Source organism: Syngnathoides biaculeatus, chromosome 22, assembly GCF_019802595.1.
Source record: "Syngnathoides biaculeatus isolate LvHL_M chromosome 22, ASM1980259v1, whole genome shotgun sequence".
NCBI classification, from domain to species: Eukaryota; Metazoa; Chordata; class Actinopteri; order Syngnathiformes; family Syngnathidae; genus Syngnathoides; species Syngnathoides biaculeatus.
In genome coordinates, this window is record NC_084661.1 from 3,261,262 (window position 1) to 3,278,555 (window position 17,294).

The following is a 17,294-nucleotide window of genomic DNA, read 5'->3' on the forward strand; positions in this document are numbered from 1 at the left end:
TGTTCTGGTGCCCATTCTTTCGATTGATGGCCTGAAGCCACAGCTGTTTTCGTTCTTCTGCGATCGATATTCTGTGAAATTATAAAACGGATCCTTTCACAAAACGGTTTGTACAGCCAACTACAACACACGATATAACCATTGTACTAAAATGCAAAGACTTTCATTCATCAAAACCGAAAATTAAATGTATAATCTTACAAATCAATGATCGCACTCGCTGACAACTGTTGTGTTTACTTTGCTTTCTGCCTACCGGAAGTTCTCGACCGATCACATGATCATAACAAATTACTGCACACAGGCATTTCCTATTAGCAATTGACAGACCCATCTGTAATCTTCATTTTATAGCTAAAATCGTTGAGACAGTTAGTTTTTACCAAGTCAGCAATTTTTCGAGTTTAAATTGACTTTTTGATAAATTTCGTGAGTATAAGCGGTTAAGAAAATGGATAGTGTTTGCGTTGTCCACATTCCTCACCAGTAGGTGAGGGAAATGTACTATTTCGTAGTCGGCCAACCGTAAAATAATCCCAAAAAGAAGAAGAAGAAGAAGAAAAAGAAGACGGGTGGCGGGGAGTGAAGCAGAAAGGTTCCTGGAGGGAGACACAGATTCGTTAAATCTTTCTGAATTTCGACGCAGGGCGTCACTGGTCGCTACTTAACTGGACTAAAACATCGTTTATTACATCTTCCTGTCCGGTTGAACTCGTCTTCTGCACGTCGAAGCTTCGCGGCCTACTTTAGCATACCGTAGCTTGCTAACAAGGAGACACGTTTGTGATCAAATGTGAGCGTAAAGTGTTTTGTTTATCGTGTGAAAATGTGTACAAGAATGGCAGCTGAGTACGAGGAGGAACTTTGGGAGCCAAAAAATGACAACGAGCACCAACCTCAACTGCTCCTGGAAGCTTTTTGCCAGATGCAGCCAAGAGTTGTCTTACACAAAGCAGGTTTGTTCTTGTCTCACTATCACTTCACTTGTTGAAGAAACACTGACTATTCCTGTCTTTATTTACGGGCACCGTGTTACATTCAAATAATTCAATTCCAGACATTTTTCATAAAATAATCTCACTCCCAGTCATTTTAAACTATTTTGGCCGATCTTTTAAGTCACACAGAATATTGTATTCTATGCCTATAGACTGTTTTCGACTGACGTCACACAGCTTCCGGTTTAGAACGCGATCGTCATTTTGGTAGGGTGAATTCAAGTAAACTGTAACTAAGCAGGAATCATTTCAGAAAAGCGTATGAATCGGGGCACACTGCTATGTTATCGGTAGCTCAAACGAAAGTGGGCGTTGTAAAGCGTCTTTCTTTGGACTGCCAGCTGTGATCAAGAACCAGTGCGAGAAAACGGAGCAGTTATCAACCAAACGGCGACAACTGTGGGTGTCATGTATCAGCATAGCCGATCTAGCAGGCAAGTCATTCCTTTATGTCAGAGTTTGCTCAAAGCATTTTGTTCTTGGTAAGCATTGGATACCTTTTAGAATTTCATACCTAAATAGCAATAACTAAGTTCTGTGAAGGAGAAGTATTCTTTAGGGCCAACTGCCTACATAATTCTCATGTGTGTGAATGCAGTGCATGTCTCCAAATAGGGTTAGGGTGCGGTATATATTTAATATATATTTTCTATATATATTTAAATTGCATTGTGCGGTACACGAGCCTTAGCAGTGTGGCGACAGGTTGCTTACAATGGATACCGCCGCAACACAAACCCAGCCATTGATGAATTGGTTGTAGGGCTCCTGACCTTTGTAATTCTTTAGTTGGTCCATGGTGTAATCGCTTGTCGAGAAGAGGTGATAGTTGACGATGTCTGGATAGGTTACCGACGCGCCCATTTGTGTTTCTCCAAGGCATATCGGTTGATATTGTCGATCAAAGCACACTTCTTGTCGTAAGGGCTTCTTGAAACAACATCTAATCAGCCCTAATACCTTTCCAAAGTCTTTTAGACTGAAGTCTGTAGACTGTTTTCGACCACGTGACTACATCCGGGGCATGCGGCCATGTTGAATGGGTTCACTCTATCGCTTTGGAAATACAGACCAGAGTTGCATAAATGTTCGTGCGACTGTTAAAAGTGACACATGATGACTGAAAATACTTTGGAAAGTTATCGGGGTTAATTAGATGTTTCAAGAAACCATTACAACAAGAACTGTTCTTTGCTTGCTTTTCTCATCCCTCCAAAGTGATTATGTGCACATGTTTGCAAAAACTAAAATAATAATAGTCTACACCGCTTTTTTTAGTATAATCAACATAATTTAACACAATGCTGACTGTAATGACGCGAATGAATACTTTCGACAGCATTCACTCAGAAATTAAGTAGCCTCAGGCTACATATTTAAAGCTCAAGTGTTGTAAAATGGATGATTTTTGGTATATTATTAATGGAAAAACCCACATCAAATATGGTCCCATGTATTTTTTCACCGCAAAACATGAGTTTGACATACAGCTTTTTGTAACTCCCGCAATGAAAAACTTCTCAGGGATTTTTTGTCGAAGAATCAGGAAGTGATGTAAAGGACAGTGGCGCCCCTTCATGGACTCGTTTGTTTCCATTAGTTTTACCTCTGGGAAGGTAGCTCTTTGTTCCTTCGTGTTAGCCAAAATGCCGGCTCATTGCATTGCTGGACATTGCTTGAACACTCAGGAGAATGGAATTACCCTTCATAAGTTTGAAAGAGACCCTGTTCGTTGTGAAAAATGGATTGCATGGGTGCAGAGGACGAGAGCTTCGTGGGTTCCAAATAACAGGTCGGTGTGTATACAGCTACTAAAAAAAAAAAAAGAAATAGTTTGGGGCGGACCACATAATCAGTCTCTTTGATAACGTAACAAAAGATCCACGTATGAAATGTATCAATGTGCCCGTCGCCCAGCCAACAATGTCTCACTCAGCCTGCAACATAGCTCGGCTGCACCCCCTCCTTATATAGCACGGCGGGCCAAAACTCAGCCACACCGGCTGAGGCGCCGCGTTCGGCGGTCACATCTTCCTCGAAGGCTGCACGTCGGGCTTTGCGATGGGGGCGGCTCTGAAGAACCCAGCCGAGAATGCGTTACTCTGTTGCGTGCGAGCATGAAACACACCGGCTCAACTGTGAACACAAAGCAGCACCGCTCGGCTCCGTCATAATCCACACCGGCCGGCTGCGATGAGCCGCGATGGCTCATCTCCGCCGCGGAAGAGGATCAAACGGGATGCGGTTTGGCCGTGCTGGCATATCATCTGAATATGGCTCGAAACAATAGTGTAATATTGCCCTGAGGGCTCGAAACAATAGTGTAATATTGCCCCGGTAAATTCACTCGGTTGTGTGGTGTTGTCCTTTTCGAAAAGAGCTTCCGTGTCAGAAGGGGCATTGGAAAAATCCGAATATCTCTGTTGTTCGGCTTCCATAGTAGCAGGCACTGCGCGTTTTCAACGGGGGAAGTGACGAAGACATCAACGACAGATGACGCGTCTAATATGGCGACCACTTGGATGTCGAGGGACACTCAACTGCGCAACTTTGTGCATGGATGACGCGCTCTCCGCTCACTTTTTTTTTTTCCGTATAGACATTGAAGTTAATACTTTTAAATATATTTTTCATTACAAGATCTATTTTAGAATGTTTATAGGGATGTGTTAGGTCCAAAGCACGGACTTCTCGCTCAATGTGGACCCAGAGGCTCACGGCACCGGGATAGAATGATTGAGACAGAGGCAGAGTTATTTTTTACCAAACTGCAGTTTAGGGAGAGTTCGGGGGAAGAAGAACATATCCTCCAAGCCCGCCCGTAAGACTCTCTCCGAGTCTCCCCAAAACCACACATTTTATTGAGCTCCACACATAGGGTGGGGGAGAGCAGGTTTCACAAGACAAGTAAAGTTGTTATACAGAGACAGTTAATCTTCTCAAGGCCGGGTGTCCTCTGAGTAGACACAGTTCTTCCTGTTACAAAAACCTACAAGAATGCAGCTATCATAAATTTGCAGTCACCTTGAGCTCTTAAACTTCCCATAGACAAACAGCACACACACGCATCCCTGCACAGCAACAGAGTCATTAAAAGAGATTTATGACACATGTGGTGATACATTTCACAGACCTCTGTGAAATGTGTAAGCTTATCTTACAGGATGTCACCCCCACTTTAAATTGCATTGTGCGGTACACCAACCATAGCAGTGTGGAGACATGTTGCTTACAATCGGTACTGCTGCGCCACGAACCCACCCATTGATGAATTGGTTGTAGGCCTCCAGACCTTCAGGTGGCCATGGTATAAGCACTTTTCGAGAAGAGGAGATAGTTGACAATGTCTGGATAGATTACCAACACCCAAAGTTCGAAATTCTTGCTCCATTTGTGTTTCTCCAAGGCATATGGTCGATGATGTCGATCAAAGCACAAGTATTGTCGTAACGGTTTCTTGAAACAACATTTAATGAGCCCCGATAACTTTCCAAAGTCTTTTTCGCCATCATGCATCACTTTTAACACTTGTACGAACATTTGTGTCACTCAGGTCTGTATGCAAAAGTGCACTACACATAGCAGCGCAACCATATAGCATGTTTGATCCACTTACTCTGCCCAGTATATACGGTTTGCTTGCCCAAAACAATTGTTATTCTGCCAACCAGATGATGCAATCATAACAGCAGTTGCTTTTATTGAAAAATTGCTGCTCATTTTGTGTCCATGTCCAGTTCATTATTTTATACTCACGGACCAGATGGAACCGGTTTGAGGGTCGGAATTGGCCTGCGGGTCGTACATTTGACACCGCCTCTGGATGTTATGGGGCTGTCCAGGTTGACACACTTCTGCAACAAGGTGCGGACATTGAGGACAGTGCCTCTGGATTGGCGAACTGGGGTAGTTGTCCCACTTTTTAAGAAGTGGGACTGGATGGTGTATTCCAACTCCAGGGAGAACACACTCCTCAGCACTCCCTGGTAAGGTCTATTCAGGGTTGTTGGAGAGGAGGGTCCATCTTGAAGTCAAATCTCAGATTCAGGAGGAGCAATGTGTTTTTGTCCTGGCTGTGAAACGGAAGGGTCTCTCAAGGGTGCATGGGAGTTAGCCAAACCAGTCTACGTATCTCTTGTGGACATGGAGAACGCATTCAACTGTGTCCCTGGGAGTCCTGTTGGGGGTCCTTTTGGGAGTATGGTGTACTGAACCCTCTGATATGGGCTGTTCGGTCCCTATACCATCGGTGTCAGAGTTTGGTCTGCATTGCTGTCAGTAATTCAGACTCGTTTCCAGTGAGAGTTGGACTATGCCAAGGCTCCCCTTTGTCACCTATTCTGTTCATAACTTTTATGGACAGAATGTCTTGGCGCAGCCAAGGCGTAGAGAGGGTCCAGTTTGGTGGCTTCAGCATTGCATCTCTGCTTTTTGCAGATTGGATTCTGTTGGCTTCTTCAAGCCGTGATCTGCAACTCTCACTGCAGCGGTTTGTAGCAGAGTGTGAAGCAAGTGCGATGAGAGTAAGCACCTCTAACTCTGAGACTTTGGTCCTCAGTCGTAAAAGGGTGGTGGCGTGTCCTCTCCGGGCCGGTGATGAGATCCAGCCCCAGGTGAAGTATTTCTCCACCTGGTGTCCGGTCTCTCACTTCGAGATAGGGTGTGAAGCTTGGCCATCTGGGAAAAGCTCAGAGTAAAGCTTCTGCTCGTCTGCATTGAGAGGAGGTGGCTTGGGCAACTGATTCAGATGCCTCTTGGGCACCTCCCCGGTGAGGTTTTCCCGGCACTTCTCATCAGAAAGAGGCACTGTAGACGACGCAGGACACACTGGAGAGATAATGCCTCTCGGCTAGCCTGAAAATGCCTTGGGATACCCCCGGAAGATTTGGATGGAGTGGCTGGGGAAAGAGAAGTCTGGGCGTCCCTGCTACAGCTACTACACCTGCCACCCAACATCTGATATTTTGTAGAAGATAGATGTATTCAGGATTTTTTTTAAACGTTATATATAATAAAAATATAATATAATAAAAATGAGGAGAAACAGACAATGACTGGAGTACATTTTTTTCCAGAATGTGAGTGCTCAAAGATGAGGATGCTATCCATGTGGCACAGCTTTTAGAAGACATCAAGTGTAGTTGGAGATGAGACTGGCTAGAGGCCAAAATAAAAATGCAAAGAAATGTAGCAAATTTAATTTAAATCGTAACACTGTTCATTACCACGTAATTGTGTGGTGTAAATAAATGTTTGGGCAGGGATCCAAGTCAGACCTCTCTGGAGAGTACACATATTGGCACTACCGTCGATTCACCTTGCAAATCTATGTTCCCTTTCCAACAAAATACAGTAATCCCTCGTTTTTCACAGTTAATGGGGACCAGAATCCCTCGCAAAATAGGATCCCCCCCCCCTACACACACGCACACACCCAGGAATATCATATATGTGTATCTGGATACCAGAATGATTAAAATATGTAAATAGTATTTATACATTATGTATTTGAGAATAAGATAACAAAAGTACACATATTTACTTAAATTTTTAATGATAAAACCTTTGTTAATCTTTTATAATATTTAGTTTTTATAACAGCGAACAATGCGTATTTAAAAAAAAAAAAAATAAACCGTCTGTCACACAGAGAGGTTTACGGCGGTAGGCCTGTGGCAACAATGCGCTTCTGTACGGAGGCGAATTTTTTTTTTCCAGTCATAGTTAATGAATGCTAATTTGTGTAAAACTAGGGATCATTTATTTAAATATTGGTATTTCTATTGAAAAAATCTGAATGGTTCCACCACGAGGTGGGATTTATTCCTGATTGAGAACAGATCCAGCAATGAAGTATTTGTTTGCATACAGACTTTTATACACGTTTGAACTTTTTTGTATAAATCTCGATGACGTATTCACCAGATACATGTGTACAGTGAAGAAAATACTGTAGGTATTTGAACACCCTGCTGTATTGCAAGTTCTCCCACTTAGAAATCATGCTCTGAAATTTTCATTGTAGGTGCTTGTCCACTGCTCGGCCGGGCACAGCTCAAAAGGGTAACATGGGTCCCCCTTCCCCTGGGGTCACCAGCCGTGACAGCGGCCATAGGGGTTGAATGCAATGTGAGCTGGGCGGTAGCCGAAGGCAGGGACCATGGCAATCCAAACCCGGGTACAGAAACTACACTGAAGAAAATAAGTATTTGAACACCCTGCTGTATTGCCAGTTCTGCCATTAGAAACCATGAAGGGGTCTGAAATTTTCATCGTTGGTGCATGTCCTCTGTGAGAGAGATAACCTTCTTCTTTTCCTTTCGGCTTGGACCGTTAGGGGTCGCCACAGCATGTCATCTTAGATGAATGCATATTTGTTTGGCACAGTGACTTACATATGTGGATCTTTTGTTACGTTCTAAGAGAATTACGCCCCCCCCCAACTATTATTTTTTTTTAATTGCTCTATATACACCTACCTGTCATTTGGAACCCACAAAGTTCTCGTCCTTTGTACATGTGTAATCCATTTTTCACGACGAACCGGGTCTTTTGAAAACATATGAAGAGTAAATACATCCTCCCGAGTGTTCGAACAATATCCAGCAATACAACAAGCCGGTATTTTGGCTAACACGAGGGAACAAAGAGCTATCTTCCTGCAGGTAAAACTAGTATAAACACACAAAACTGCCCGAGTGTGCTCCTGCTGATAACGTCACTTCCTGCTTCTTCTCCAAAACAAATCTCTCGAGAGGATTTTCATTGCGGGAGTTATAAAAAGCCATTTACGTCAAAATCATGTTTTGTGGTGAAAAAACGAAAGGGTCCATTCTGGCTGTCTTTTTCTTTTTTTTTTTTTTTTTTTTGTTTTAATTAAAAACATACTAAAAATCATGCATTTCATGTCAGTGGAGCTTTAAGCTTCTTATTTTGAACCTTGAGCTCATGGTAGCCAGGATACTCACAGACTGAAGTTGAGCTTTTAGTTACACTGTCACCCGCTCTGGGCCCCCTCTGTGGGTCAGCACAGCAGAGACACTTAACGGAATGTTAACTATTATATCTGCTAGCTACTGAGCTAAAGAGCTAGCAAGCTAACAGGCTGGCTCAACCACTGCTGTTTCATTCAATATGTCAGCAACTCGCTCAGTAGTGTTGTGTGACTCCCCACATGACAGAGACATCCATCCATCCATTTTCTGAGCCACTTATCCACACGAGGGTCCCGGGAGTTCTGGAGCCTATCCCAGCTGGCACAGAGACATTCAGGGCAAATTTAAAGCAAATCATATATATTTATATAGCACATTTGATGCACAAGGGAACTAATTCAATGTGCTTTACATGATTGAAATCAGAAAAAAACAGCTTACAAACAATTAAAACTGAAAAAAATAAGCGTACAGTTGAAACAACGTACAGTGCCAAAAATATTGAAAAAATGAAAACACTAAAAAGCATAAGAAAACATGACTGACTAGAAGTCTTTGTAAATATTTTTGAATTGGAGTAATATGCTCTGACTTCTTTGTTCTGGTCAGAACCAGAACTGCTGCATTCTGAATTAACTGCAGCTGTTTTATACTCTTTTGGGCGAGTCCTATTAGAAGATCATTCCAATGGACCTTTCCGACATGTCAATCACTCGTACAATAACAGCCATTCAGATAGCCTTTACTGTTTTAACCCCCTGTGTAATGTTTTATGCCGAAGAGTCGGGTTAGGGATACGTAAATGCGTGATGTCATGCAAGAGAACTGTCTATTTGCCCATTTGTATCACATCAGACTTTTGAGACAGAGCACTGGGTTTGATTACGAGCCAGTTGACCCCTCCATAGAAATTGCGTCATCCGCGTCACTGACCAATCAGAGGCCAGAGATCTGCATGAACAACGCCCCTTTTGGGCGTCCGCCGTTCCCTCAGACAACGTTGCATGGTCCAGTATAGCTTTTGTTAGCGTTTTATCCCGTATTTGGGTTCTTTAATAATAGATATGGTTAAGAGGTTGTTAGGTCCAAAGCACGGACTTCTCACTCAATGTGGACCCAGAGATAGAATGTTTGAGACAGAGGCAGAGTTATTTTTTACCAAACTGCAGTTTGGGGAGAGCTTAGGAGAGAAGAACATATCCTCCACACCCGCACGTAAGACTCTCTCCGAGCCCCTCCAAAACCACACATTTTATTGAGCTTCACACATAGGGTGGGGGAGAGCAGGTTTCACAAGACAAGTAAGGTTGTTTTGGAGAGACAGTTAATCTTCTCAAGGCCGGGTGTCCTCTGATTAGACACAGTTCTTCCTGTTACAAAAACCCACAAGAATGCAGCTATCATAAATTTGCAGTCACTTTGAGCTCTTAAGCTTCCCATAGACAAACAGCACACACACGCATCCCTGCACAGCAACAGAGTCATTAAGAGATTTATGACACATGAGGTGATACATTTCACAGGCCTCTGTGAAATGTGTAAGCTTATCTTACATTTCCCCCCTGTTGTGGATTTTTGGAACATCAATTGAGCTCAGTCCTATAACAGGTTTTAGAGCACAACATCATAATAATACACAACATAGGTACCCAGTCAGGGGGAGGCGAAAACCCTCTTAATAGGGAAAAATTCCTCCCCTGCCCTCCGCTTGGAGCGACAGCCTCATGGCCTGGCTGAGAAGGGAATCAAATAAAAAATGGCAGAGAACACAGTAAACCTAAATAAAGAGGGAAAGAAAGCGGAGGACAGAGGTTACTAGCACATGTCCTCACCGGTGGGGTTTGGTTCTCAGTACCGCACCCGTAGACAGTAGGAAATCAGTCAGTATTTATACCGGGTCGGATGGACCTTTTTTGTGTGGGACTGGTGAATCCACGTCTCTCTCTCCGCGATTTTTACAGCTCTGGGTGTGGTCAGGAGCACTGTGAATGGGCCTTCCCACCTCGGGCTGGACCAGCACTTCCTCTTGATGACCTTTATCAGCACCTGGTCTCCTGGAGTCAGCGATTCCTGTGTGAAAGGGAGAAAAGGACCTGGCAGATCATTTGCTCTTTTCACATTGTCATTTTGGAAAAGTCTAAGCAGCCAGTCTGTCATGGGGTCAAGTTCCCCTTTTTCCTCCTGTACTCCTGACGCTTCCCATAATGGAAGATGAAAAGGTCTTCCTTTTACTGCTTCAAAAGGTGTGATGCCTGTTACTGTTGGAACTATTCTCATGTATGTTTTGACTAAGGGCAAACACTCTGGCCATGGTTTCCCTGTTTCTTCCATGGTCTTTTTGAGTCTAAGTTTGATAGTGCCATTAGTTCTCTCCACTAGTCCTGCACTCTGTGGATGATAAGCACAGTGATGTTTTAGGCTGATCCCTAGATGTTGGGCCATTTCTCCAATAATTTGGTTAACAAAATGTGACCCATTGTCACTCCAAATAACTCTTGGAATACCGTGATCTGGGATGATGTTTTTACATATAGCTTTTGCTACTGTCAGTGCATCTGGCTTTTTTGCTGGGAAGATTTCTACCCATTTTGAGAATGAGTCCACTATTACTAAGCAGAATTTGTGTGGACCGGATCTGTTCAGTTCTATGAAATCCATGTGGATGATTTCAAATGGGTAAGACCCTTGTGGGCACTTCCCTCTTGTAGGTCTGACATTTCCCTGAGCATTGTGTTTGCAGCATGTGAGGCACGATCTGCAAAAATTTTTAAAATAGGTAATGAGGCCTTTAGTACAGTAGAAGTTATTTTCTACTATCCCCACCATCCCCCCTGTTGAGACATGGCTTGGCCCATGACTCAATTTAGCCACTGCTTGAAAAAGACTCCGAGGGAGGCAGGGTTTGTCCAAAACTCTGTAAATGCCCAGGCCGTCCATTTTTGCTCCTGCTGCAGTCCACTGTTGCTTTTCATTCGGCGGGGCATTGTCCTGCATGACCTTCAGAACTTGGAGAGGGATGATTTCTTGCTTCTGCGAAGGATGTGTCGTTCGTTCACACTTATCTTCATCTGTGCTGTCTGCTTCTTCTTGAACATGGGTGTGGCTGGTTCCCATCGCTGCTTGTTTTGCTGCTTGGTCAGCTTTAGCATTCCCTTGGGAGACTGGATCTGTGGCTTTCGTGTGGGCTTTGCACTTACATACAGCAATTCTCCTTGGGAGTAGAACTGCTTGGAGTAAGGCTTTGAGCAGGTCAGCATGCTGGACTGGTTTTCCACTTGATGTTTGCATGCCTCTCCTGGCCCATTGTGCAGCAAAGACGTGGAGCGTTGAATAAGCATATTGGCTGTCCGTATATATCGTGACCTCTTGACCTTGGAAGAGTTTGCATGCTTCTGTGAGTGCCACGATTTCTGCTGCCTGCGCTGACCAGTTGCCAGGGAGCTTTCCCGCTTTGAGTATTGCCTCTGCTGTTACCACTGCATAGCCTGTATTGTTCTTTCCATCAGGTGTCCTGGATGAGGACCCATCAACATAGACGACGTGACCTACTCCCAATGGAGTGTCTCTGAGATCTGGGCGTGGCTTGCAGCAGACTTCAGTTTTGTCTGTGCAGCTGTGCGGGTCTCCATCTTCTGGAGTTGGCAACAGGGTTGCAGGGTTGAGAGTGTTGCAGTTCTTTCTAGGTCACGGACAACTGAGGTTGGACCAACGTTGTCAAGGTCCAGTGAATAAAATTCATCCGGTGGTCCGTTTCCTTGGCTGACACAGGCGTCCATCTGTTCCATAGATTTGATTGGTTTGATCCCATCTTCCGTGGCAATCAGGTTTATTCTCAGTGCTGTCAATAGGTCTCTGCCCATTAGATTCACAGGGCAGGTGTTGCTGATAACAAACTTGGTTTCAATTTGTTGGCCATCTTCATCCTCTACCAACACCGGGTGAGACCATAGTTCGCGTTGTGCTAGGCCTCCAGCTCCTATCACTATGATTTGTCTTCTGGAAGCTTTTACTCCCTTAACTGGATCTATCAGGACTGAATGGTCTGCTCCAGTGTCACATAAAAATTTTGTTGGTTTTTTTAAATAGCCCAACTTTGAGCCACCGAAATGGTTTGGGTCTTAAGCGGTCTTCCAGATTTAAGATGGAGAGGTCGAAAACTTGGATTGATGATGCTTCCTCCGGGTCTGGTGGTTCTTCTGGCTCATCACCCTCATCTTCTTCTCCCTCTAATAGTCATTGATCATATTGTGGATTGAATGGGGGGTCTCTTGGTGGTTCTCGGTTGCTCCCTCCCTTCCGGCTGTCCGGGAGGGGGCATTCACGTGCCATGTGTCCCTCTCTCTGGCAGATGAAACACTTCTTGGGACTCCTGCATTCTCTAGTCAGGTGTCCTGGTTTCCCACAGTTGTAGCACTTCAGGCTTGGTCCCCCTTTTTGTTGACCTTGACCTCTTCTTTGACCTCTCCTTCTCTTTGCATAGCGTACACCTCAGAGGACTCGTGTGTCTCAGTAGACGTCGCCATTCCTCTTATGGCTGCAGTCAGCGCTGCCATGGCTGTTGTGCTGTCCATTCCCTTCTTTCTTCTATGGTTCTCCTCTGCATGACTGGCCCAGTCCATCAATTGGTTGGTGTTCAAAGTTCTGTGAGTCACATAGTGTTTTTGGATGAACCCGCTGATGTGTGGTTCGAAACCGTCCATAAGGCATTGTCTTAGCTGGCTGTGGTAGGGACCATTGTCGTTAGCATCTTCAGGCAGCCCACTGTTGGTTTTGAATATTCCTTCCAGTCTGATCTTGAAATCATGGACCGATTCTTCTGGTTTCTGGTGGCACTGTCTGATTTTGCTGTAATCTGGTGGCTTCTGGTAAGCTGTCATTACTCGCTCCAGTACTTCATCCATCCTGGTAGACAGGAGGGGGTCATCTGGGCGTAGGATTGGTCCATTGTTTCCTCCACGGGGGTTAAAATTTCCTCTCACTCTTCCCCAACGATGTTTCAGCGCTGTCTTGAATGCTGTCTCCACTTCAGTCCCATTAAGGTGAAAAGAGCTTTTTAGTTCTCTGAAATTAGAACACCAGGAAGTTGGGTCTGTCTCTGGATCCCCCAGGCCTGTACAGGCTTCAGAACATTCAGTTGCTGTCCATGGTCTTGGCACTAGGATGGTGGGTTCGTTATCTCCATCCATCCCATAATGAGGATTGGCAACAGCATACAGTGGGTACATCTCTGCAGCTCCACTTGTAGTTCCACTTGGCCCCGCTGGGTGGCGTTGTTTCCTTGCTGGGGTCTGCTCCTGCCAATCAGATAAACTGGGGTAGATCTTCATTTTTGTCTCATCAGCTCTCCGGCGTCCCCCTCTGGTGGTGATCGGCGAGAATGCAGGGGCTGCAGGATCCGTTGCCTCTCTCCAATCTTCTTCTTCCTCTTCACCCCCACCTTCTGCTGGGGTCTGGCCCACTGCTCGGGTGGTTTCACTTCCTCTTGTGCTTGCAGCTTGCTGGTGTGCGTTTCCTGTTGCTGATCTTCTCTGTGGCGCGGTTGTTTCTTCATCTGGTTTGATGCCAAGGGCAGCAATCAACCCCCCTGTTTGTCTCCTAAGGCGAGATTTTTTTTAGAAAATTCTGAATTTTGACGGGTGTGGTTGGGGCTCACGAACCTCCTCCTCCTCTGCTCACTTGTGCAGCGTCCTGCAGCGTTTACTCTCTATTTTAGTTTCACCTAGAAACTTCGCGTATGCAGAAACCTATTCTGCTTGGTCTCACCGAGAGACTTACTCTATTTTAGTTTCACCTAGAAACTTCGCGTATGCAGAAACCTATTCTGCTTGGTCTCACCTAGAGACTTACACGTATTTTACTCTTTTTTTTTAGTTTCACCTAGAAACTTCGCGTATGCAGAAACCTATTCTGCTTGGTCTCACCTAGAAACTTACACGTATTTTACTCTTTACAGAAACCTATTCTGTCTGTGTCTCACCTAGAGACAAGTTTTAAAAGGCAGGACGTATCGGAGCGGTCCTCACACACCACTTTTAGTCTCCTATTTTAACGTAATTTTACTACTTGTTAAATCTGGGTTTATTTCCGCTCTATTTTATTTTTAGATGTTAAGTTATACCATATAACCATCCTATGAGACCAAATAAGTTTTATCCTACCTCAGTGCCGTGGCCCTGGTCCGTTGGGACCCGTCACCCGACGGTCCGGTCCGGCGCTGGATCAGCGATGCGACCGATCCTTCAATGGAGGACACTGGTACCAGATTCTTGGTCTCGTTGATCCCGCGTCGTTCCAGGCGTCAAGCTGTTGGGTTCCCGGGTTTCGGCACCAGAGAAATGTTAGGTCCAAAGCACGGACTTCTCACTCAATGTGGACCCAGAGGCTCCGGCACCAGGATAGAATGATTGAGACAGAGGCAGAGTTATTTTTTACCAAACTGCAGTTTGGGGAGAGCTTAGGAGAGAAGAACATATCCTCCACACCCGCACGTAAGACTCTCTCCGAGCCCCTCCAAAACCACACATTTTATTGAGCTTCACACATAGGGTGGGGGAGAGCAGGTTTTACAAGACAAGTAAGGTTGTTTTGCAGAGAAAGTTAATCTTCTCAAGGCCGGGTGTCCTCTGATTAGACACAGTTCTTCCTGTTACAAAAACCCACAAGAATGCAGCTATCATAAATTTGCAGTCACTTTGAGCTCTTAAGCTTCCCATAGACAAACGGCACACACACGCATCCCTGCACAGCAACAGAGTCATTTAAAAGAGATTTATGACACATGAGGTGATACATTTCACAGACCTCTGTGAAATGTGTAAGCTTATCTTACAGAGGTGTAGTCACGGACTTTGCAATAGTGACGACAGGTATCCTGAAGGGCTAGTTGGTGGAGTTCAATTCGTACCCTTTCCAAAAACGAAGACCCAGTACGAAAAATGTCTTCGATAGATCAAACTTTGTGGAAGACCGCATCATCAACCGAATCCATCTAATATCAACCGGAACAGATATGTTTGATTTTCAATACATGTCTCATACAAATGAATTAGCAGTTCTTTGCTTGCATAACATAGCTACGTGTAAATGATTGACACACTTGATCTGTGTTGAGCGATATTTTGCGATGATCTGACTGCACAAACGTGTCTCTGTTCGGCGGCTACTGAGCTAAGCTAAACCAGACTATGTTTGCACAAAGGTATGCCCTATATTTGATTTTCAATACATGTCTCATATAAATGAATTAGCAGTTCTTCGCTTGCATAACATAGCTACGTGTGAATGATTGGCACACTTGATCTGTGTTGAGCGATATTTTGCGATGATCTGACTGCACAAACGTGTCTCTGTTCGGCGGCTACCGAGCTAAGCTAAACCGGACTAGCGAGTCCTAAAAGCCTTCGACGTGCACCGAGACACCAAGACTGGAGGAAGGATGTTTGAGGACACTATAAAGTAGTGATTGTCGTACTCGGTCGGGACTTACGTAGGTTCGCCACTAATTCAAGAATAATAATTGAGGGGAACGTGTGACATTACACAAAGAAAATGAGAGAAACAACTCGTAAATCAAGCCTCACCTTCTTTTCCTTCATACGGCGGTTCACACTCCGGATATATCTCGCGCTAATATCAATGGTTTCTCCGTCGATATGCATCTAAATACCATTGAAATACCCCTCGCTGAAATACTTGAAGCCCTGCTGTCTGCTTTTCAACGATATTTCACTATTCGCTAAGAATGCGAGTGAGAAATCAGATGGTAAATCGGACAATTTCGCTCTAGTCTTTTCTTCCTGCGCCGCCATTTTTGCTAATTGTTTGTCTGAGGTTAGCACACGTGGGGTGACATAACTTCAGGAGGCGTGGTTAAGTGCCCTGTACGGAGGGGTCAATTCAAATGAATACACCCACTCACTTATAAAGACTACAATGATATTACTCGGGATCTTTCCAAGTAAAAAGTACTCATCCTGCTTTACATGCGCAGTACGATTCCACTATTTTATCCTGTTGGATTTCAACATGAAGTCTGTGAGGTGCCAACATTTAGCTGAAACTCACATTGTGTCCTGCTCTGTCCAAAATCTTAATTCCATAAGCATATCCTTGCGTGAAATAGTTGAGACCTCTCTGTAGAACCCTCTTGGACAAGTCTGGTGCATTTGGCAAAAAACATACCAGAGTGTTACCAGGAATACGTGATAGAGAATCCCCTTCAAACATGTATTGTTCACTCGCCATTTTGGAAGATTGTGGGGCATGGCAACTGTTGCTAAGGGGGGGCGGAACTGAAGATCGCCAGTCGGAAAGGTTCAGAGTTTAGTCTACTGGAGATAAAAGCATGGATGAACTTCCCTTGGTTTGCTTGACACATGTAAGCTTTCACTTTGGATATGTTCTTCAGATTCTTGAAGGCAGATTTTGTAATTGTTTTGAATTTAGTCTTGAAATTAAAGTCGGACTCTTATCAGAACACCAAGGTTTCGGACTTGGTTTCGTTTTAAAGGTAGGGAATCCAGGTATTTACTAACAGCAGTCTCATGTCTTCATTATTGTATTCAACAAGTACCGTAATTTCTCGAGTATAATGCGCACCGCCAATTTGCTGCTAATCATCTGCTCAAAATAATAGTAATTATCTGTATTTCTAGTTTGGTAGGTTTGCACTTTTATTGTTTGTACTTGTATTGTTTAAAAAAAAAAAAACTTCCGTGCAACAATTATTTATAATAATCTTTGTGCATATACTGATGGAGCTGTACTATACAGTATATCTTGGGACAGGCCACAGGACATGCTTGTCCTGGTCCCTGTAATTGTCAGAACAGAATCCCTCAACCAACTCAAATAAATGCTCAACGATGGCATAACATTTTATTAACACTGTTGATAGCACGTTAAAGTCTTAAATAAATTAACTATTTAGCACTGTTTAATTTAAACATTTTTTGCATTAAATATTTGTGCATAAAACTTTTGTGCATAGTGCAGTTTATCCACTATATTACACATCCTTGGCCAAGACTTCAAAAGAAGGATCTGACTCATCTCCAATCCGAAAAAGATCCGGAGTAGCTACGTTTGGTGCATCACTATGAAACCCATTGATGACTTGGTCCAGTTCTGGTGTGTCCTGCATTCATGAACAGTGATCCCATCTTGCTCCTACAGCATGTCATCCTCTATGCCATCCATGGCGTTTGTGAGGAAACCTTTTTTTAATCCTAAGAGTCTTGGTTCCCTTTATTGGTCGTTGTCAGCGCTTTGAGGGGAAGGTCCACCATGCTAATAGTCAAGCCACTTGCCCCCACCTGCTACATTTGTAGTAGCTCTTCATAGCGTCACGTCACAATCAAAA

At 44.1% G+C, this 17,294-nt stretch overlaps 1 protein-coding gene across 8 annotated transcripts in view; it reads left to right on the forward strand.

Moving 5' to 3' along the window:
- The first annotated feature begins 266 nt into the window (after positions 1 to 266).
- LOC133495458 (oocyte zinc finger protein XlCOF8.4-like) overlaps positions 267 to 17,294 on the forward strand; it is a 56,984-nt gene continuing 39,956 nt past the window's right edge. For 4 of the 8 annotated variants that reach the window (XR_009793576.1, XM_061810115.1, XM_061810114.1 and 1 more), the window contains exon 1: positions 269 to 956. Coding sequence is in view for 6 of the 8 variants with exons in the window: in XM_061810115.1 (XP_061666099.1) it covers positions 827 to 956 (130 nt within the window). In the remaining 2 variants the exon portion in view is untranslated. Of the gene's footprint in view, positions 957 to 1,200; positions 1,433 to 17,294 lie in introns of those variants that run through there. The other 4 variants (XM_061810112.1, XM_061810111.1, XM_061810109.1 and 1 more) reach the window with 3 other exon arrangements.